The 22,673-nt window shown below is 37.6% G+C and overlaps 2 protein-coding genes across 2 annotated transcripts in view; one reads left to right on the forward strand and one right to left on the reverse strand.

Annotated features, from left to right (window-relative positions):
* Positions 1-456: 456 nt before the first annotated feature.
* LOC139134936 (NCK-interacting protein with SH3 domain-like) lies at positions 457-13,068 on the reverse strand. The gene is made up of 10 exons (XM_070702036.1): positions 12,764-13,068; positions 11,865-11,974; positions 9,156-9,816; positions 8,231-8,392; positions 7,714-7,800; positions 6,648-6,867; positions 6,099-6,227; positions 5,702-5,794; positions 4,973-5,145; positions 457-4,540 (listed from the first exon to the last, which is right to left on the reverse strand). The coding sequence occupies exons 1-10, from the start codon at positions 12,929-12,931 to the stop codon at positions 4,343-4,345; spliced, it is 2,001 nt and encodes a 666-aa protein (XP_070558137.1). The 5' UTR covers positions 12,932-13,068; the 3' UTR covers positions 457-4,342.
* Positions 13,049-22,673, forward strand: part of LOC139134934 (gamma-tubulin complex component 6-like) — a 45,917-nt gene continuing 36,292 nt past the window's right edge. Inside the window, exons 1-6 of the mRNA XM_070702035.1 lie at positions 13,049-13,186; positions 14,690-15,019; positions 15,657-15,781; positions 17,871-17,965; positions 18,718-18,784; positions 18,959-19,015. Of these exons, the coding sequence (XP_070558136.1) occupies positions 14,698-15,019; positions 15,657-15,781; positions 17,871-17,965; positions 18,718-18,784; positions 18,959-19,015 (666 nt within the window). The 5' untranslated portion in view covers positions 13,049-13,186; positions 14,690-14,697. The remainder of the gene's footprint in view (positions 13,187-14,689; positions 15,020-15,656; positions 15,782-17,870; positions 17,966-18,717; positions 18,785-18,958; positions 19,016-22,673) is intronic.

Below are 22,673 nucleotides of genomic sequence, written 5' to 3' on the forward strand. Positions count from 1 at the left end.
GCAAACTGCTCCAAAGTGACGCATGGTCAAGATCACAGTGTAGGACAAGGAGGCATGGTAGTGCGTGATATTGAACTAGCAGTGGACTGCATTGTGCCAAACCCGTTAACAGTGATAATTTGTGGGAAAGCGCTTACATAAATGCAGTGGAAGGGACAGCAATCAGCACAAGTACTTGAAATGGCCCCTGTATCTTCACAGTTGGTTGTGGTTAATAGTTTCAGTTCATTGAGACTTGCTTCCACAAATAGGGTATTTTCAGTCGGGGGTATTCAGTGTATTATTTCAGCACAATCTGCTATGCTATAATGATCTCGGATCTGGTTTCAGTCAACCCAGCCTTGAACTGGATATTGCTTCCAGCGGATCTATCACAGTGCAAAATTGTTTTCTGTCAAGACAGTGTGTGTGCTTTGCAGTATGTATAGTCATTTTCATCAAGAACAGAGTCATTAATTATTTCAAACAATCTTTATCAGGGCTTTCTGTGATTTATCAAGTACCATACATTTCCATCAATGATACAGAATTCATACAAATCATAACGTAATACAATTCAATTCAAAAGCATATGTTTTATTGTGAGTTCAACACTTTAGCAATCTCAACACACGTACAAATCTATTTATAGAGGGCAGTAAAGGGCATGTAGCTGTAACTTGTGATGGTTTTCTTACTATTTTCATTTTGTATATCAATCGCAAGTTCTTGAACCACTCCAAAGCAGTCTACACACAGATGTACAGGTTGATTTGACTATCTCAACACTATCTCAACATACTTTTGGGAGTAGAACAAGAATGTGTTGTTGACATTAAATACAGAAATATCAAAAATTAAAAGTTCAATTGCTTCTGGCCCTATAAAGAACCATAGTGGAAGAACTATACACGTAAGTCTATATAAGAAATTCCTAATAGTTTTTTGTAGCTTTAAAATTGGGTTTAATAGTAGTACACGTAGGTCAAATCCTTACTGTCATTAAGTCCCCGTCTTAACTTGCTTCATACTGTCAATAAATAGAAATACAATCCCATGGACAAGCTACCTAAAGCATCAATGACTGCAAAGCTGATAATACTACATATTATAAGTCTGGTCTCACATACAATCCTTCAGTCTTGATATGACCGTAACATCCCTAATAACAGCTCAAATGTGTTTTTTGAGTTCAGAGTCACATTAAAAGCAAACAATGATTATGTTTGTGAGTGTATTCGGCATGAGAACTGCTAGTTGTGTGCTTGATTCATGAAAATTATGATTTCCAGAAATGCAGGTTGATATAAAAGTGAAAAAAGTAAAATCAATGTTGCCAAATAAGATTTACCAACTAGACCAAACAGAGCTACATGTAAACCTGAGCATTTATTGAATGAAAACATCAACATGGAATGCAAGTAAAGGAACAAAGCTTTAACTTACATCAGTAAATGCCCATCAACAAAATTGTGAAATCATTCTATCACAGTCATTGTGGAACAACAGTGACAGATAATGAAAACAGTCCCCTTTAATATTGGAAAAAGAATTCCCCCAAATAATGGAATGGAACATGACAAAATTGAATAAAACAACAAACATTTGCTGTTGTAGCCATTTTAGTAATCACTATGATTATTCATTCTTACTCTCAGAGCATAGTGAATTAAAGCTTCCTTTCGACATAGCTCATGCGTAGGCACTAATATTATACTGAGTAAGCACGACTTACAAAAGGTTGCCTTCACTGAGTCAAAGTACTTAGTATTATAAATATTTTCAAAAAATTTGCTGACCCTTCCCTGAAAACTAGAAAATTCTTTACCATCAACTATTTTAACATCACCCATTTCTTACAAATTTGATGAATGTTCTACTCTATTGAAAGTTATTTCAATTTTGACACATGAAACAAGGTATGCTGTCAAACTGTCATTCTGTATAAAAAGTGATTTCACATATCTGCCAGGAAGAGCAAACTTCAAATTTCATTTAAACATTTCCCTGTACACAAGATGATCTTATCAGTGTTTCCGTATTAAGTTCACATTGGACAAAAGACATTAACAACAACTGGTTACGGAGACTGCGAAAGTCAAGGTAGCTCAACCATGTGGTAGCAGTGTGTTCATGTCTAGCTGGCTACACCGGGCAATTTGTCTAGCTTCTCACTTGCCGTACATCAACACTTTAAGTGCCAGGGTCAGTTTTTGTCGCCTTTATAAAATAAACCCAGTCAATTTTTCTCAGATTTTTGTCAAAACTTTGATAGAAAACTGTAGCCAATGAAGAGTGATGTCCATTTGGTCCAAAATTATCAAAAAAATTATGGAAAAATTCATAGAAATTTATAAAATGTTGCAGTAAAATTTGGGTGGGAAAAATTACAGCACTCAAAGTGTTAACCAGCTGTTTCCTTTCAAAGTTGACTCACCCTCTCCATTCTTGGCTGCCTGTCAATGGTAATGTGCTATCTATTGTGAAAAAAAATAATTCATGGCTCTTTACTAGCAACTTTCTGCCTGTAGTGTGGACTCTACCAACAGAAGTGAACACTTACCTGACTATGTAACACCAGATGATGCTTTGGTATAACATATGTTTGCTCTTTTCATGTCATTAATGGGGAAAAATATACAAATACAGTGGCAGTGAAAGTGCAGACTAATTTAAACTGCTACATTGGGTGTGTGAAATTTTAGCATGAATTTATCCAATGACCTTTTGAAAATGTGAAAGTTTGTTATCAACACAGAAAGTATAACAGGAATCCACTGACGAATTCACCGGTTGTAGAGACGTCTACATGAAGTTGAACACTAGATATTTTCTGGAAACACTGAACGATTCAGAAAACTAACAATTTGGCTGATAAGCTTTTTTTGCATACACTACCACTGATCGACAATTCTAATTACACAAATTGGAATGTTTATTTGACAACTCTTTTCTTTTATGGAAAATGTCTACAAGCAGTGACACAAATAAAACATAACACAAGATTATCTTTTATAAATAGCTGTCATTTGGCAAAAAGAGTTTGAAGATTTCCTAATGAACTCACTACACTTACACAAAAGATTGTTACGGTTGACATATTTCTATCCATTTTCTTCAAAAGTGTGAATAAATGATTTTGAAAACACAATAAATGCAAGTTACAGCTCTATTCAACAGGATACAGCCAACTTTCTATGGTAAGCCGCAGTCTAAAAGTTGCCATCAACAAAGGGGAAATACGGTACACAAGAAATGGTAGGTTGAAAGTGCCCCTAATATATCAAAGGAAGGCAGGGGGAATATGTAAACAATAGTTACATGACATTGTGTTCACTTCATAGTTCATGTGTATTAGGTATTGATAAATGTCCCCTTGCCTGTGAGGAAAATGATTAAAACACCAGTTTGTTTAAAGTAATCATACCATTCTGTATGAAGAGTTTAAGCTCAGCAACAATTAGCAACATAGGAGAACCATTTTATTTAGTTCCACTTTACTTCCATTTGCAAGGACTCTATTTACTAATGCCATTATCGAAACTTACAAAGACTAAAACACTCATGCAAATGATAAATTTTTGGGCTAATATACATGTTTGCGTGCAAACAGGATCCCTAGGTCCTGTCAAAACATATTTCCAATGATAATCCATATTTTGTTTCATATACCATACACCTCATCAAACGGCAGAAACCTTACAACCACTTAGTTCCATTACTTGTTGGAACCTGTCCAGGACATTTTTATTTTTGACAACCAACCATTAAATAGGTGCCTCAATATTAGTATATTACTGGTTACGCTTGAGTTCAAATATTGCAAGGATAATTTCAATCTTGAACACTGTGGAAAAAATTTTTAATGGCTGAAATATAAATTACTATAGTATAACCACTTAAATTATATTTAAAATCAAAATTGACATGTGTAACAAATATATGCATTACATTTCAACACTGAAGGAATAATACAATACAGGCATAAATTTCAGATCACCATGTTCATGGGTCTATATGATATGGATTCCAGTTTTACAGAAATAATGTTCATTCTTGCTCGTAGCATGCAGATTTCACCTGTCTTGAAGTTCTGTATGTCCATAAGACATTGTGCTTGTTAGGAGTGATGTAAATATACAATAATTGCAGCATTCGGACAACTTTACAGGTTTTGATATGGTTGATATAAAATTGAAATAAGGTGTTTGTGACTGGCCCAAGTATATCAGAACTCAGACTGAGAAAGAGCTGTCACTCAAAGGGGTAGCTTAGAGAGCGCCCTCAAGCGATTGATCTTTCAGTCTAATCAGAACTTCACAGTTTCAAATTTAAAATACCACGAGAAAATACATCACAGACATCACGTAACGGCTCTAAAATATTGTGGATAATCCTTCCATATCTGATGAACTATGATTCTGTCTTGTTCGCTTTCTTGATCCTCTTCTACTGCAATGCCAGCAAAACATCTCTGCAGCTCAGAGCAGCGATGTAGGTGTTCACCGTAGTTTGTGGTGCCGACTAAACTGTGAAACAGTGACAGACATTCTGTACGGATCTGTATGGTCAGGAAGACAACATACAAATGTTGAGTAAATTTCTAGATTAATTTTGTGAAAATAAAGGAATCTATGTAGACTATCATATAGACATCCTGAAAATTGCTTAACCTTACAAAGCTTTTTAATGTTCCCTATTTTGAAAAAATCAACTTTGTTCTCGTACATACTGCAGTTATCTACTCTTTATCCATAGAATTACATCAAAAACTTTGACAAAAAGACATTTAAACAGTCAGCTTTAAGTACTTGTCATAATTCTGTTAGATTTCGTCAACCCTGAGGAGAGCTAAGAATGTTTCCTTGGTGATGACAAAAGGTACCAAACATATAATACTGCAAAGTACAGAGCATAAAGTTGAGGAGGATATTTTCCATTTTATGACAAGAGGGGGCGCTGTTCCCAGTAGTTTTTCACCTTCCTCACTTACCTCATCACCAGCAGGAAGATCTGTCAACTGTCTCAGTACAATGTCTATGAGAACCAACAAATCACTACTGTAGAATATATCTGATGTCTGAGTGCTGGAGAAGATATCACCAAGAAACTTCAATAGTGAGTTAGGAGTCCTGAGTTTGTGGTCAAACATTTTCACTGGATCATCTGAAATCCAATTAACACTGAAATTGCATAACAATGTCCCGTAAACCTAAATTTCTCTTTACACTCTTGTCACTCGGGACTCTGATATAGCAATCACTCTTCCTATCACCATTTGATTTTGGCATTTTATTTGTATCAATTTTTATGGAACCGACTAATCCTCCAGATTCGATAGTATTAACATTCACGATTATGGGCATTTTATAAGACTACCATGACATTTTGCACAGCTACTGTACAAGTATCATGTATTCTTACTTCTATCTTGAAGCTAATAATTACTGACGTTGAGAGGAAACTTATGTGTAAGCACAATGAGAAAAGAAAGACAACATTGTGTCATTTCTGAGCAAGGGCACTGAGGGTCAACAATACCAAATCCATGTCTCAACCTATAAACAGCACACTTGTTTTCCAAGAATGCTTCACAACTATGGGATAACACAACTGCCAATGCTCAAAGACATCAAGAATGAGAATGGGGGCATGTCACACATTCAGACTTTGCAAGCAGTGCTTTGAAATGCACCAGGGTCAGGACCAATAACACGCTTACCTCCTCTGTTCACAAGCAGCATGATCTTTTCGCTGAATGTCTTCACATTCTTACGATGTGATAGCACTTTCATCACAAGGTTGTCAGAAGGCACTGAACAAATTGACAATTTGCACTCAATGTCATGAACATGCTGGATGATGCACACCTGAACATGATCATGGCTTAAAAAGCATTTTGACAGTAACGGTAGTTACTAATGTAGGGAATTTTCATGATATGAAACCATATAATTGCGCTTGTTTATATGTACCGTTCACAAAAACAGTGTGAATGACATTAACTTAGCAAGTTTGTTGAGAAATATGCCAGCAAAGACCTCCTTTTAATGAAAATTAAATACAGAAACGCAGACTTATGATACTGTATGTGGTATTGCAGATACAATCATTCTCACCTTGGAAGTGTACGTTGAAAGCTAATATCAGTTTAACAAAGAGATCAGGGATTTGTTCATCCTCATCTTCTATCGGTGGGTCCTCTATCTTATCCAGCAAGAATCCTATAAATGTTTCATTTAAATGATCTGTCAGATAAACACAAAGAAAGAGTTACAGAAACAAAGAATATCACATTTTAAATATGTGTGAACAAATTTTTCTCTCCCCATTGTATCCCCTGGCCTTTGAACTCTTTTTTGAAGTAAATCTCTGCATGTCATAGGTCACTGAGGGGGTCAAGGTTCAAAGAGTCAATTTTCAAATATGTGTTCAGCTTTATACTTTATATGAGAGTTTCTTCTATATGATTTATTTGATATAAACAATAGGAGCTACATTTGCAAATAATGGGTCAAATTAAAAATACTTTGTAAGAATCTATGAACTATGGATCTGTAACCCGGGTCTCAATTTGGATGGATTACATATGGATGCATTTGCAGTTAAGCCAGTTTGATTTTTTTTCAGAAAATTTTTCTCACATGTCACTCAGGCGCGTGACTTACCATAATGTGTATACGGCAGAGATTCACCGGTGGAGAGTAACATCGTACACACCAATGCTGAGAACATCAGTCTTTGCAGTTCATGTGTGTTGGTTTGCATATCCCTTGCTAACTCCATGGGAAGCACCGAACACAGTAAATGGGATATGATGTTTGCCTCCAGTGCACACAGAGCACCAAACGCTTTGAGCAAAGCAAGTCTGATTGTAAGTCGGTGCTCCTGGAGTAAAAGGATAAAAATGGAAAGATTATGCATGAACAGATGAAACTGAAATTTCTTTGAAATTGGGAGACAAGTCTTTGCTCAAGTTTACAAACCTCCAGACAAGAGGCTGCCAATATCTCTATGAAGCTTTTCACAAATTACTAGGCTGTCCACTGTGACAGTCCACATAGTGAGCATAATACAGATGTATTCACAGGGGTCTGAAGAATACTACCGGCCTTGGAACTGACAGATAAGATTAGTGGAATTCTATCAATTTAATTGTACAGGGTTTATTTACTGCTGTTGTGATGGTAAGATGAAAGCAAAGGGAAAGCGGGATGCTCACAGGTCTGCAATGCAGATCTATGGCTATATTAGTGATTGCACAGGAACAAGAACATTGTAATCAATCTACTAAGGTGGTGTGAACAGTTGAGAATTAATGCAAAGCATTTACAAAGTAGAGGAAAGAGTAAAAAAGGCTGGGTTGTTGGCACAGCAATTGCAACAGCGGAAATTTGTCATGTCTGCATTTCATGATTTTAGTTTCACTTTCGAAAAGAAAGCTTTAACAATCATTCGAAAAAGATAAATATAAAGTTTATGTAACATTCATGTGAATATCTTCATTTCACAAAGGCATGTCCGGATGTGTAAATTTCTAATTCTGGGCATTAGATTACATAATTCCTGCAGCACTGTACAATAACACACACATTCATGTTTTAAATTGGTGAATAGCAATACAAGATAAACATTTACCGCAAATGAAATGATAACAAAAATGATAGCATTTTCTGTTCATTTTAGCAAGAAATCATTATTGTCATTTGGAGAATGACACAGAGAGAGACATACCATTTGATAATAAACAACCAATGAATGCAGACACTCAAAGTGATCGCTGGCGATTACATCTCGACAGACCTTTGGATTTGCATCATTCTGAAAGAGATAAAAGTGGCAAAATAGTTGCGTAACCTAAACATATAACATAGCTTGGATGTAGAAAAATTTAGTTGAAGGTGACAAATGAAGTATAAGCGGCGAGGTTACAAATAATGTGTGAGCACATTAAGGTTGTGCAAAATGTCCTTATACTTTTACAAAACTAGTAATTTTCACAACCAACAAATTTCAGCTGACACCTGGTTGTTTTTCGCTGGCTATTTTCACACTTACACTCATATGTTTTCATGAAGACTCTACGACGCAAACCTTGCTATCCTAGTGTACCAGTATTGACGTGACATCCTAATGTTCACGGAATAAACAGGGGAAATGACATGACGTGTAAGCAGACAACCCAAAGCCCACATGGATACATAAATGCATGCAATAAAAACACAGATCTAGAATATTTGTCATGACTTACCAGGATCATTGTCAGTTCATCGACATATTCAATTATAATTGCCTCGTCTTCATGCAATGCCCAACTCCTCTGCTGTGAATCATCCTTGCAGCTTGTCAGTTCAGAAAATATAACTTGCAACCTCTCAGCGTCTTGACTTCCTTCCAGGTCTTTGATATCACTCTGCCGAGACATACAAGAATGCTCTCTAAATTTATCTTTCAGTTTCATTCAGGATGCAGTCATGATGATTTTGCAGTTTTCTACAAACCTTCACCCAAGTTGAAAATTGACAAGAGTCTTCCTTCCGTTTTAGATTTCAATTCCGGTACGTGATAGACCAAAACACCGGTCCCTTGCTGATAAACATTGCACAATTATTGAACATTCTTGAGGACTGTACTTTCCAGTAATGTATAAACATTAGTTTCTTTTCTTCATAACAATCCATTTACTCTAATGGATTCTAAACAAACAGGAGAACTTGGAATTTTCACTGACCATTATAACATCATTGAGCTTTATCACATAGCCGTTTCATCCAGAGCAAAAATCCACAACAGTATGTTTCAGCTCTAAGAAGCTTGTAAAATTACACAATAAATTTTCTTTGTAAATTACATGACATGACAATTTCTGAAAAGAAAATGAACAAAATGTAGGGGTAGCAATTGCTTGTTAAAATTTGAAAATCTGTGTAGAAGGCATTGACTTCGTAAGGTGTTGTAAATCCACATAGGAAGGCACACTGACTTCCTGTTCAAATGAGGACTTTTGTTTACATTTGAAACGTTTTTCCTACATGTAAAAGTGAGCTCTTTCTATGACATCAAAAGTCATTCATTTTATAGCAAAAGACTCAAGAGGCAAATAAAAAATAACTCTGACATTGATAAAAGAGGAAAAAAAATTAACAAAAAAAGGATTGGACAATTGATATACTTACATGATCAGTATGTAATGTTTTCAAAATATCCTCCATTACGTTAGCAACAGCAGGTATGGTTTGTCCGATGTGACTCAGAGCGGTTCCTATGGCAATCCTGGATTTCTCAAAACTCAAGTTCGTGTTGACACGCACAATTTCTATGAGTTCACTTCCCATACTGTCAGGGACCGGAGCATGGATGCTGGCCGCAGATCTACTTGGAGTTGGTGGCAGTGACATTGAGGTACTCTTTGAGAGAGTCTCTGGTGGAGACGGCGCTTTGTATGTTTTGCTTGAGCTTGCTAATCTTTCTGGTGACTTTTTGTCCCACGTCGGTGACATACTACCTTCGCTCTCCTTGCTTTGAGTTGAGTCTGAGCGTTTGGGAGGAGCTGGTGCCTTGTGTCCTTTCAGGGAAGACCTCTTTGCAAGCAGTGGCTGTGCTTGTTGTTGCTGTATCTGCGTTTGCTGTAGCTGTGTGGGTACCGGTGCTTGCCGTTGTTGTTGCTGTTGTTGTTGTTGTTGTTGTTGTTGTTGTTGTTGTTGTTGAGCTTGAGCTAATGGATGCTGGGGTTGTGAACTTCCTGGGCTTGGCGGTTCAGGTGCTCTCCTTTTAGGCTGAGATGGGATTGTCCCGACTTTCTTTTCTAATGTTTCGTGTCTGTGTTTGACCAATTTGCTGTCATTGAAAAAAAAACAACTTACAGAATTATACATTTGAACACAATTTAGGTATCAGTGTTTTTTGACAAACTCTATGAACTGGTCTGGTTTTCTTTGCTTGTACAGATTTGTAAATCGAAAAGAATTCTGAAACTGAATCAGAGAAATTAACAGAAACTTACAATTGGAATAGAAAATTGATTTGGAGACAAAACAAAATTTATGATGGGTTTAATGCAAGTTATGCATAAAATATCACTTGATGCTGTCAGCCATAATGTGGTAATGTATAATTATTACACAAACAAATAACAACTTCACTGTTGTTTAAACTTTGATCTCAACATACTAAGTTTTGTCACTGAAATTTTCGGCTGCAACCGAAAAATTTCAGTGACAAAAAAGTAGTGTGTTGAGATCAAAGTTTAAACAACAGCAATCAGCAACAAACACAGATGAATTTCCATGCAAAGTATCCACTTCCTCGACTTTGTCCAGTCCCTACACCACAGTAGAGGGACTGCGCTAGGTTTTCACCATGGCATAGATGGTACTGTCTAGCGTTGTCTTAGAAGGGGAGGCAGAAGCATTTGTGCATCATAGGATTATCGATATTCATCCGGAGTCTAATATAAATAGGTTTTGACAATTGAAAAGTAATACCTACACACAATGTTTTGACAGGTGGGAGAAAATATGATGTATTTTCAGGAATTGTAAGTATTATAAATTGCGTTGCCAGATATCATATAATATCCTTACTGCTATACTACTGGTTGAAAATAAATAAGATTGATGTTTCCATAAATATAATGACCAAATACGTATTTCAAGAAATAATCTGGATAATCCAGCTGTAGCTTCAAAGCTTATGATTTAAGGATATTACTTTCAATAATCTTATATGAATTATGATGCAGAATTTCTCTGGTCTGCATGACTCTTAAAATTTGCAAACTGAAGACCATTATATGCCCAATAAATATTGATGAACAGGTGAAAATTTGCATACGAAATGGAAATGTCACCATATTTCAAAGTATTATATAAATGGTATAAATCACAAATGTGTCTATTGATTTTATCCCACCATTATAGAAAACGATCTACCGGTAAACCTAGAATTGCATGCAATTGGAACCCTTACCCCTGTTTTGGTGGAGAATCGCTGTTTGCCTGACTAACCTTGTAAAAAATTATAATTATTTCAGGGCAGAAATTTCTGATATTTTGCAAAATAGGGGCAATAAAAGTCATTACATGGAACAAAAATATGTAGGTGGCAGTTTTGGTATTTTCCATACTGTGTGACATACCTTGTCAAAAATCAACCATGAACTGATTTATCCATAATGATTATCATGAATGATATGAGTGTCAATTAAATTTTGCAATACTATACTCTGAAGTTTGAAGTCTGTCCAAAGCTGCTGGCAGTTGTGACTGACACAAGAAATTACGTCAGTGTTTGCATTTTATCTGTTTTGTGTGTTTTACAGTAAAGCAGAATTGGAAGAATCTTTTGTCTTTTGTGGGTGGAGGGACTGTGCTCTGACCAATACAATCGAGTGCACTTCTCAGATTATGTAAATTTGTCTATTTAGATTACCATGTTTAACATACCCATAGGTACATAACCTTTTAACAGTAGGACAAAAACATACATCTCCAATATACCAATATTAGACTTTTTTCAATGTAAATTTGGGGAGGTCAGTGTACAACAGTACTTGAAAACTGAAAGAATAATGACAGTATTTTAGAGTATCTATACTTGTCTTTCTCACTTAATTCTCACTGCATTATCTGGCAGAGAAAAATGGTACAATTAGTGTACACTGTACCCTATGTGACATCAATTTACACTTAAATTTCTTAAATTGCATTTTTTACAAAAACGCTTCATTAAACATCTGCTGTAGGTTCACAGTTTTCTCAAAGTCTCAGGACTCAACAGAACTCCTGGGCTTTTCCTTTCAACATTACCCTGATAATTTTCGAATCTTAGGTATGTTTGCTGGTAATGGCAAAACAATGCAAAGTTGCTTAAAATGGTGAACTCACTTGAGACAGTCTCTTTGTTCAGCAGTGTAGGTTCCACCTCGATGAGTTGCAGCTATGTGGATAGATTCCATGGCTCGGTCTATGGATGACAACACATCATCATCCGAGACCTAATAAACACATTGGAAAAAAGTTATTTTTATAACATTAAAATAATTGCAAACAATCTCTGTCAAAATATAAATACAAAGAAAAATTTAAAGGAAAAATCTTTCTTCCATTATCTATGAAAGAAACTGTTCTATTGTGTAACTGCAATTAAATGTAAAATTTAATTAAGGAAAATAAGTATGTTATACTTGTATGGTGAAAGAGTACAAAAACTAAATAAACACTCTACTGTCTATAAATTACGTGTAATAAGGGCCAAGGGGCTTTCATTAATTCTGTTTCTAAGATTCTTTGCAACTTGATGCGACATTTTTAATATTCAAGTATATTATACATCAATTTACTCTTATTCTCTGACAGCTATCGTTTTACATTGTAAATGTGAACCGAAAGTACACATGTTGAGAATGTCGAGACAAATTAATATACAACACTTTTAATCTATTATGTAACTCAACGTTAGTAACCTTCAATGTAAAATTATAACTATTACATTACTGTCTGTAACACAAACAGTTTAATTAGTTCCTAATCGAGTGTCTTTATAGTTGCTTTACACACAGTCCACAACACGGAGGGACTTTGCTTTACATTTGATTCACAAGTACATTTGAAGGTAAATTACAATGACAGGAGAGGGAGGGGCCAGGCACGGACGAATAAATTGGGTCAGAACCAGAATATGAGCTGGAACCGTTTTCAGGTAAACGATAGAAAGAGGTCTCAGATAGCCATCATTCTTCTCTTCAAGAAAGCGCTTATCATGATTATTAATCAACAAATATTACCTCGTCTTTTTCTATGTAGTTGGCGGGGACATAACCAACTTTCCCACCGGAGTTCATCATCTGCCACCAGTGGACGTCAGTTCGATCGAGCAAGGTGAATTTCTCACCAGGACGAAAATTAAGGGTCTTTTGATCCTCACTCTGAAATGCGTACACCGCACGATACATTATGGCACCTCTTATGTGGAAATTTCAAAGAAAGTGAAATGCCGCTGCACTTTCGAAAGGCGAAAGTGAAGCCGGCCGGGTTTTACAGTTTCTGTCAATAACAAGCAGCCATGTTAAATATAGCGCCACCGCAGATAAAAGTGTAATTTCCTTTCGTTTTTCCCTGTATGATGAATTGTGGGAAGTGCCGCTCAAATCAAGAATGGACGAAAACAATAGGATAGTCGGTGATCTCTCCCTTTCGCCACTTCGAAGGTAATGACAGCTTTTTCTGATCCTTCTAAACTGTATAAATTTAGAATTGCACATAAACATGGTTCCCTACACTTGAACAACCACTGCTTGACCTTATGATTTTGGTTATCTTCGCTTCGGAACCAGATCGCAAACGTGCAAGTGCATGTTTCAAGTTATTGACTGCCATCGAGCATTCCGTGGTTGACAAATACAGTACACTTTTATACTTGGGATTGCCTGAACCATGGAGGCAGTCATGGATACCTCCACACCTAGATAGCACAAAGTATCAGCTTCGAAGTGATCGGTTTGTTATAATTTGCTCTCGACACAAAGCTGATCGAACTGCTGACCTGTCAGTTGTCGATGTCAGAATCACTCTCTGTCTGTCCTTATAGAGGTCGCTGCTACCTCCATGGTCTGTCGATATAGCCACTGTATGTAGTTTTCCCCTCCATAGGGGCCATATCTGACCTGCACAACAATAGACTATGTTATCCTATGGAGGTCTTTTGGTACCTCCATGGTTAGCCTCATGCAGTGCAGTAGCTGCAGTACAGTAGCTCGAGGTTGCGCTGGGGGTGGGGGGGGGGTCGCTTGGCCCTTGGGGTCGTGGGTCGCACAGCCATGGCTGTCCAACAGACATCAACCCCCGGGCAAAACCTCGATACTGTACTGCAGTTAGCTTGGTGGAAGCCTATATAAATTGGGGTCCAGACGATGGGCAGCAAAACCAGGTTGCCCCACACAACTTCCCCCGAAAGCACTTCTTACCAATACCACCTCAATCGTCCCAACACTTCACCCCAAGTACCATCTTGTACTCAACCCATTTCACTCCAAGCATAGTACCAGCTAGCTGCAAAAGAGTAGCGCTACGGTGAGGCGGTCAGTGAGTTTTGGTTTTTGCGACCTCGCTCACCAGTAGCGCTACAATGCCGAGGGCCCTGTAGGGTTCAAAATAAGCGCATCCCACTGGACGAGGCGTGTTGATGTGAAATGCTACATATTTACTGCATTTGGTCGTACTTTCACACGGCTAGTAGAACTATGACTGGTGCCTTGCATAGAATTGCATGATGTCAGTTTCTCAAAATGTATTCACTTTCAAGACTTTGGTCGCAGGATACATTTGTTGAAATCATCATGGGCATTAAAGGATTATTTTCAGCTTTACTGGATGGCCACAGTTTTTGGGCAAAGTTTTTTGGTGAATTAATGAGGTCATTTTGGTCTGAAATTGTATGAGGTGAGGTGGTGTGGTCTGACATGGTTTGAGTGCAAAGTGTCTGGCAACTGTACTAGCTATATTACTGCCATGCTTGGACACATCTTACAACCACGTCGCCCTTGGTGAACTTGTACTGTTGAACTGGGAGGTTCATTTTCACGTTATACTTAAATTGCCTCATGTCACTTCTTCCAACACTGTGATTCCCAGACACTTGGCACCAAAACTGAGTCAAACCACACCATATTGTTCTGATAAATACTGTACTTTGCATTTTAATTTACCAACAGGTGAGATAATGATGGATGGAATCACAGACTTATTCACCAAGCTGTGTGAAAAACACATCGATGCAGACATCTGCCAGCCACGTATCGTACAGCGTAAGTTAAACAAAAGAGATGTGTTGAGAAGACTGCGGAAAAGGCTGTACAATGCATTATTTGAGCAGCAAAAAGGACCACACAGCCATACAATATCTAGTACTGGTGAGGACGCCGGCATTCTTGACATCAGGGAAAGATTTTACGTCTTTGCCTATGAGCTCAGAGGGAGACGACAATTTGATAAGGCTGACAGATTGGAGGAGTTGGTGGACAGTCTACCTCAGAATGATCACAGTAAGTTGACAATAAATGGTACTTAATTTTAACATGACTCACTTATTTGAAGCTGTCAGAGTTAGCCATTTTATGAGATCTGGCATCCTTGGTTCATTTTGTTGTTATGAGCATAACATGATGGAATCTTAACTGTTCCGATAGAACTTGAACCCTCTACAACAACCAACTGTGCATAATCACTGAACGATGAACTGCTTTCACATGATTAGTCTCACTTTCTAGCATTTCATTTTTTTGTTTCAAAATTTTGAATACCACAATGGCATTATTTACGTACTGCCAAACAAACTAGTAAGGTCATTTAAGAATCATGAAAATGTCCTATTGCTGACAAATCAAGTACTGTATGGTATAAAAATAATTAATTGTGTTTATTTGTATGATGAATTATTGTACAGGTATTCCTTGTCAAATTAGATAGTTGTAGATTCTGATATGTGTTTTTACAAGTAATATTTCACTTTCATGTGAATATTGTCAGTATAGATCCACAAGATATTTTTCATTTTACTTACAGTCCCTAATTTGTATTGCAGTGTTTTAATAGTTTCTTTTTAGCATTTATCTGCAATGTCAGGTTATAAAGTCTAAGTTTTATAGGAGATATTTTTCACTTTTGTGTTTCTTGAAACAGACAGTGCAAAGCTTGACCCAGTACTAGAATTTCTAATTTGCCTGTCAAATCATGATGTCAGAAAGCCCAGGAATCCCGTTGGACATTCTCCAATGATACTGCCCATCAAAACTAAAACTCTCAAAGTAAGTGTGATGTCTTCTTTCTATTACCAAGCCCTGTTCTCATATGTGGTACTTTTTTATACTGGCAAGTAAGGGATTTTGACATAAGATGATTCTAAGCACTGCAATGCAGGTGTACACCTTGTTATTTTGTTTTCATGTGTAACTTTCAAGCCTGGATACATCATCACACAGAGCAGCTAGAATGTACTAGTTTGGCACAGCCGTAAAAAAGCCAGAATTTGGTGTGAAAAGTAGTGCTTACTCATTTCTATCAAGAAAAGAAAAATTTGAGACAAATTTATGGCATTTTAGCTCACATTTGGTTTTACCAATGTGAGTTTATCGTATAGGCTGAAGTCAATGGCGTCTGTATGTATGTGTGTATGTATGTATGTATGTATGTATGTATGTATGTATGTATGTATGTATGTATGTACGTACAGTATGTCCGTCAACATCAAAAACAGGCAAACCGCTGCATGTTTCAGCTTGGTATTTGGTGTGTGGATGCATCCTGGGCTATAGATGGGATTTTGTTCAAATGAAGTCTGCATTGCCAAAATTATGCAAATGAGCTTACAAAATGTGAAAATGGTTAAGAATTAATAACTCAAGAACCGCTTTTTTGATTGCTTTGAAAATTTGTGTGCAAGTACCTTAGGTCAACCTTATACAGTTTTATGAATATTGTGAAGATATCCTTAATTTTGTATTTTTGCTGAATTTTTTTGTGATTTTTCTCATTTTCAGTAAAAATTCTTCTTCTCTGAAACCGCCAGCCCAATCGCTCTCAAATTTGGGTTGTCTCTTTGCAAGGGTGTTACTCTTCTAATTTGTTGAAATTATGACAAAATTGGGAAAAACACTATTTTTGTGCAATTTTGTCATATTTGGTCAAAAAAACTTAGACAGTGTTTCCTTTTTAAAACCCTGGACAGACAGCTTTCATATTTCGTACACAGATGTACAGAGATGACAATAGTTAGATATGTGGAAATTGTCCTGAAATATAAAAATTTTATTTTAAGACAATATTGTCATTTTTGGTCAAGAAAACTTTATCTCAACATTACTTGTTTGATAGCTTTGTAATTTGGTATAAAGTCCCTTGTTTGATAGCTTTGTAATTTGGTATAAAGTCCCGAAAGATGTTATTAGATAAATTTTCTGCTCAAAGTGTTGGGAAACCCCAAAATTTGTATATTTTAGGTACTTTTCTCAGTTTGTGACCTTAAATGACCTATACTAACCCAGGATATGTTGTGAGACAATTTTTAAGGCTGTGAACATAATTTTGTCATATTTGATACCAATTTGTAGGAAAATTTGATCCAGAAAACAAAGCTGAGGTGATTTTTTTCATTTTGGACCAATTTTTGCAACTTTTCTATGTAAGACATACAAAAACTGATGAGAAATTTGAATCTAGGATAATTCCAGATGTTGTAATCACCACCCACAGTGGAAGGCATTTCACTATCTGTAACTAACTTAAGTGCTGTTTACATTAGAATGATAACACTCATGGCATTAATTAAAAATCTCCAAGGTTGTAAATGTACTTCCTGTCATTTGGTCTTATGTAATACCAAGGGGTGGAACATTTGATATGCAGGAGGGGGTAGGGTTTAGAAGATCAATGATGTAGCATTACTTTTTTACCAGATCCCTTGTGCATTTTTTGCCCACTCCCACCTTTTCTTTTTATCAAGCCGCCTCTGTTTTTTGTTGTTGACATTTGCTTATGTATTTAGGATCTGCTTCTCCCATTGCTATAGAAGTTGATATGCATGTTCCTAAAGATGACCTCCAGTACCTAAGTTGGAGACCTTATTTGCTTTTGTCATTCTTGTTTTTCCTGGTTTAAATATTTTTCGAATGGACCAATTCAAACCGAATGTGAGCACATAGTGTCCTTGACGGTATTTTTTAACATTTCATAAGAGAAGGCTTTGTTATATTGCTTATGTTGATTAATAAAAAGATTCCAAAGAAAAAAGTTATGAAAGGAAAATGGTAGCTTTAGAATTTACTCATTTTTTCTAACTAGCAAGAAAATTATTTCTTCTGTTCAAGCAATTGTGTGAAATTAATGTTTGATCTACAGGACACATTTGAAGTAGTTCCAAGTGGTCCATTGTATTTTGGAGATTGTAAAGCAGCTTTAAAGCCTGATGTTTCTGAGTATTTATATTATCCCATGTGAGTATAATTTCTGGCTACATTTCTGAGTATTTGTATTATCCCATGTGAGTATAATTTCCAGCTGCATTTAACAGTGAATTATTTCATGGTATGTCATTTAACTTCAATAGTGTTTGTGCTTTTTGTACTTGTTAAATGGTCCTCGCCACAAATTAACACCACTGTTATGACCATTGTGCAATCTTGGACATTTTGTGTGTGTCTTTTATGACGAGATAATCATAACTGATGATGTAAGGTACCATGTGCAATTCAAACATACACATGACATGGGAAACCAAACTCATCGCATTTGCCCTCAATCAACTCCCTTCCTCAATCCAAAATGAAAATTTTGCAGTTTGAAAATCAGACGACAAAATTATGATTTGAACATCTGCAAAACAACATCGCTGAATAAACATCTTGGAAGTAGGTACTTCTGACAGGTACATTTTGAAAAAAAAAATGTGAGTCATTATTTGAGTATCAAACACATACATATTACAATTCCCATGGCATAAACGTGGCATGTATTGAGAGCGAATATGTGCATTATCAAAATACGAACTGGACCCTCTTTTGTCTGTAAGCGTAATGAGTTTCTATTGTCATTGAGGTGTTTAAATATCCACAGCCCTTTACTTTTCCTGCTTTCTGACATAATGTTGTATTTCCATGATAGTGATTGTCCTCCTTCACATCATGACTTTCCCACTCTTTATATAGTCTGTGATTTAATACTCAGTAATTTTCACATACTTTGACAGAGATTTGTTCAATGGTGCTGGCAGTGAATTACCGAGGTCAAGGGCAAACTTGTCAGGATCCACCAAGGTTGGTATGATATTTTGTCATGGTTTGCGCAGGAACTTAATTCATAATATCTTGTTTGTTATGAAGTTGATTTTGACATTTATCCAAAAAAAAAGGAAATTTTAATTATTTTTTTACACTCAATCATAATGGAAAGCACACTAATTCATGACCATTCGTAAAATAATGTTGCAGATATTTGACGTCACACCAGGTCAAGATCTCCTTGGAAACGGACTTTTCAATGTAACAGTAAGTGTACTGAAGATATAGCAATATTTCAAACACAAACTGTGTAGGAAGTTTTTGTTTTATTGCAAGCTTGCACTAAACCCCTTCACTGCCCTTGCCAATGTTACCCCATTACACCAAAGATAATTCGAACACATATATGATCTCACTGAAATTTTCCTGCTCCTGAGGTACGCAGTAAGTGATTCATTGGGTGCCTTAACCCTTTTCCTGCCAAGTCGGTGAAAATCCGCTTGAAATTCGGTGTAGCCAGAATCTAAGCACTGGTGACCGTTATTCTCCCAACCCGGTGGAAATCGGGCCCTTTTTGGGTACCCCCTTTCCTGCCAAGTCGACGGCACTACGTTTTGCTATCCCCTGTGCGTTTAGGGGTCATCCGAGGAGAGGTTTTCTGACAAGGAACGCCTTTTCCCCTCGAAATGGGTTCGCAGGGAGTCGATAGACAGGGAAAGGTGCAGAAACCTGTCTGCCAGTCCCCCACACCCGAGGGGGGCTGGGTTTTTTTTACCGCTTTTTAGCGGACTTGGCAGGATAGCATGGTGACGTTTTCTGGCGGAGTTGGACGTACTTGGCTGCCTGGCACTATAGATTGCTGCCGAACTTGACCAACTCGGCAATGCTAATCTAGAAGGCTACCTCTTGCAAACGACTTGGCAGATATGCCGATGGTGCGAGACGAAAGTCACTTATTCAGTTGTGCGTGACTGAAAATGAGAACGTATTTGTGACGGGACGGCTCGACTTGTTCCTTCGATGGAACGGATATGAACGACTCGGAAATACCATTACAAACTGGTGTCCGACGTACTAAGCTGGGCTTCAGCTCTGCAAGTTCAAGCCAGGCAACGTCCTTCACCGCCTTGGCCATGCCATTCAATGGACGTAGCTTTGGATTTTTTATTTATTCCATCGTCCGAAGTATTGGCTCTGGTTTGCAAGCAAACGTATCCTCTTGCCGACGCATTAGTAACTACGTACGCTGTTTGCGTACAGAGAATTCAAAAGGTGACATAAGGTCAATATGCTACGGGGATACCGCCTGCAGTTAGCAGGGACTGCTTTTGTTATGCAAACCAGCTAGCAGTACAATATGGCTGCCAGGCATGTGGACACGTCGATGGCTAGAACAATGGAAGCATATTGCGTTGCACCCGTGCATCGCAAAAGTGAACTGAAGACTTGGGTGTAGTGACTGGTTATCACTGGTTAGCTGCAGCCCAAGCCATGTCGGTACAAACCCGTACCTGACTGAGGACCACTCGATTAAGTCAGTAATGAACGGTAACACTCGTAAGCCAACTCCCAACTGAGCTGGCTAAACTATGTTGAGCTGTGCTTCAATGGCTCAGCCATGTCGTTAATACAACGGCAAAAACGTAGTTTTGTGCTACACTGCCAAGTCGTTTAAGGTACTGTATTCAATTGACCCTACCCTGGGGAAACAGGACAGGTTTGACGGTGCTTCTGCACCCCTAGCACGACCCTCAGGGTCTCTGACTAACAGACGAGTGAGGTGATGTTTGTGCCTAGCGGACGTGCGTAATACTGAAGGAGTTTATTTCCGAAAAAAAAACATGAAACGGCAATAAAATGACGCACTCCCAGGGGCAAACAAAGCCGGTGACCTCAATTTTTTTCTGCAGCAACCCTTGAGCTCCTTCCCCTGTCTACGGGCATGTAGAAATTATCGAAGTCTAACACGTATAAGTACGGCTAAAACTACCCTGAAAATGGGCGATTTCTGCCAAAATGCCTGGCAGGATAACATGCAGGAGAGCCAATCTTTTGCAGGCACATATTATGGGGCGGTTTTCTACTGACTTGGGAGGATAACGGACAAGGGCGCTCGGCAGGAAAAGGGTTAAAGAAAATTCTTTGTTTGCCGTCAGCGTGCTGGTAGGTTTTCAGAGAAAATTAAGAAACCAGGCACAATTAACACTATTACAAATAAAAATATTATTTTTTCCAAAGGAAACCAAATAAGAATCGAGCTGTGTTTGTTTGTTTTTATCCTTGGCTGGCTGGTAGGTTTTTTGAAAATTCAAGAACGTCAAACAAATAATTTTCTTTGAATGGCCTTATGGCACTGTAATTGAGGGATTGACTTTTCTGCATCAGTGTTTACAGCAAACTATCTGCAGTGTACAGGACAAAGCATGCAGACAAAGTTATTGCAAGTGTAGTACATATAGGTATAAGCATACATACAGCTCCTTACTGTAACAGAACTTATGTTTTCCCTGATTACATAGAATGACAGAAAGTTATCAGTGGATCGATAAAGTGCCATAATTTGTTTTGCTGTAGTAGTCAGTTCCTGCAGTGTGACTTTTAGGTTTCATAAACATCCCTTACTGCTCTCTACTTTGCTACAAGTTTATTTTCTATGTTTCGTTTCCTGGTTCGCTGACTTGATATCCTTTATTGTATTCCAGCATTCACAGCATAAGTGTGTTTTTACATGTACCTCTTAAAGGGAAACCTAAGTCCAGCGACATTGACCGTTTATCCCTTCCAAAATCACCCTTGAATAAAATGCAGCTCAAATTTGCAACATAATTGCATGCACCGACGACTATGGAGCGACGAAAAGAGACATTGAAGTAGACGACATTTATGGAAATGAGCTCGGAATTCCATGGGCGCGAAAGGGCTCATGGGAGGAGCGTGCGTGACGTCATCGGCGATACAGACGATTGTAGCTTGCAGCTGAAGGAGTTCTGTAAACAGTTCAGCGCGTTTGTAAGACGACTATGGAGAGTTCGGACAGCGATATTTCTGACATCGAGTATTAATTTTCCCCGACTGAAATCAAACCATACTAATTTGAACCAAGATATCATGAAAGCATCTCCACACATCGTTCATATTTGGTTGTTTGCGTTTTGTGTATGATTCCACGAAGGGAGTCACTGTGCTTGTACAGACCCCGAACTGAATTGGAGACACTGAGTGACCCTGCGATCCTTCAACGCTACGTTTCTAAAACATAGTTTTTCTTTACCAGTCGCTTAAAATTAATTTTTGGTTCGTGAATGATACGGAAGGATTGACTGATTGTATGTGTTACCATAGACCTCGAGGGTCTATGGTGTTACCATGTAAGTCGAGCTTGGCCAGATCTTTAAGGTTGCGAAATCTCCGATATGTATCGGAAAATATTTACTCGCGATTCGACAAATCTATAGTGTCGTCTATTTTTCGAAGTTCGTTTCGAACTTAGGAAGTCGGGCTTACTCAGATCTACAAAGTGATGAAATCTCCGATATAGTGGATATTTGCCGCTATTTAAAAAAGACAGTATCGTCTATTGTTGTAAAGAATGTATTTCATACAAGACCAGCCAAACTCCCGATGATGTCCGATATGTCCTCTGTTCAAGTCCCGATCGATCGCCAAGTAAAAATGTATTACCTGTACAGAATGTAATTCGTGCAAGGCCCTCCCAAACTCACGGTGATATCCGATCGGCCCTCTCGACGAAGTCCCGATAGTAGTGTATGAAAGTTCGTGTTGACATTTAATGAACAAATGCTTTGCATGTAAAACATGTATTTCGTGCATGAATAAATCTAATAATGTAAAACATACAGTATTCTTGACTACCGGCCATGGATGCTATTTTTGAACTTAGAGTCGGACAGAGGAGTCGGATCTG

The sequence above is a fragment of the Ptychodera flava genome, chromosome 6 (genome assembly GCF_041260155.1).
Source record: "Ptychodera flava strain L36383 chromosome 6, AS_Pfla_20210202, whole genome shotgun sequence".
Taxonomy (NCBI): domain Eukaryota; kingdom Metazoa; phylum Hemichordata; class Enteropneusta; family Ptychoderidae; genus Ptychodera; species Ptychodera flava.

What these genes read in the sequence shown, in the direction of transcription:
- LOC139134936 (XM_070702036.1), bottom strand. Translation starts at nt 12,931, where the DNA reads ATGTATCGTGCGGTGTACGCATTTCAGAGTGAGGATCAAAAGACCCTT. An exon ending in ACTACATAGAAAAAGACGAG is followed by an intron (nt 11,975 to 12,763) that starts GTAATATTTGTT and finishes TGTGTTTATTAG; the next exon opens with GTCTCGGATGATGATGTGTT. An exon ending in TGGTTGTTTATTATCAAATG is followed by an intron (nt 6,868 to 7,713) that starts GTATGTCTCTCT and finishes CTTTTACTCCAG; the next exon opens with GAGCACCGACTTACAATCAG.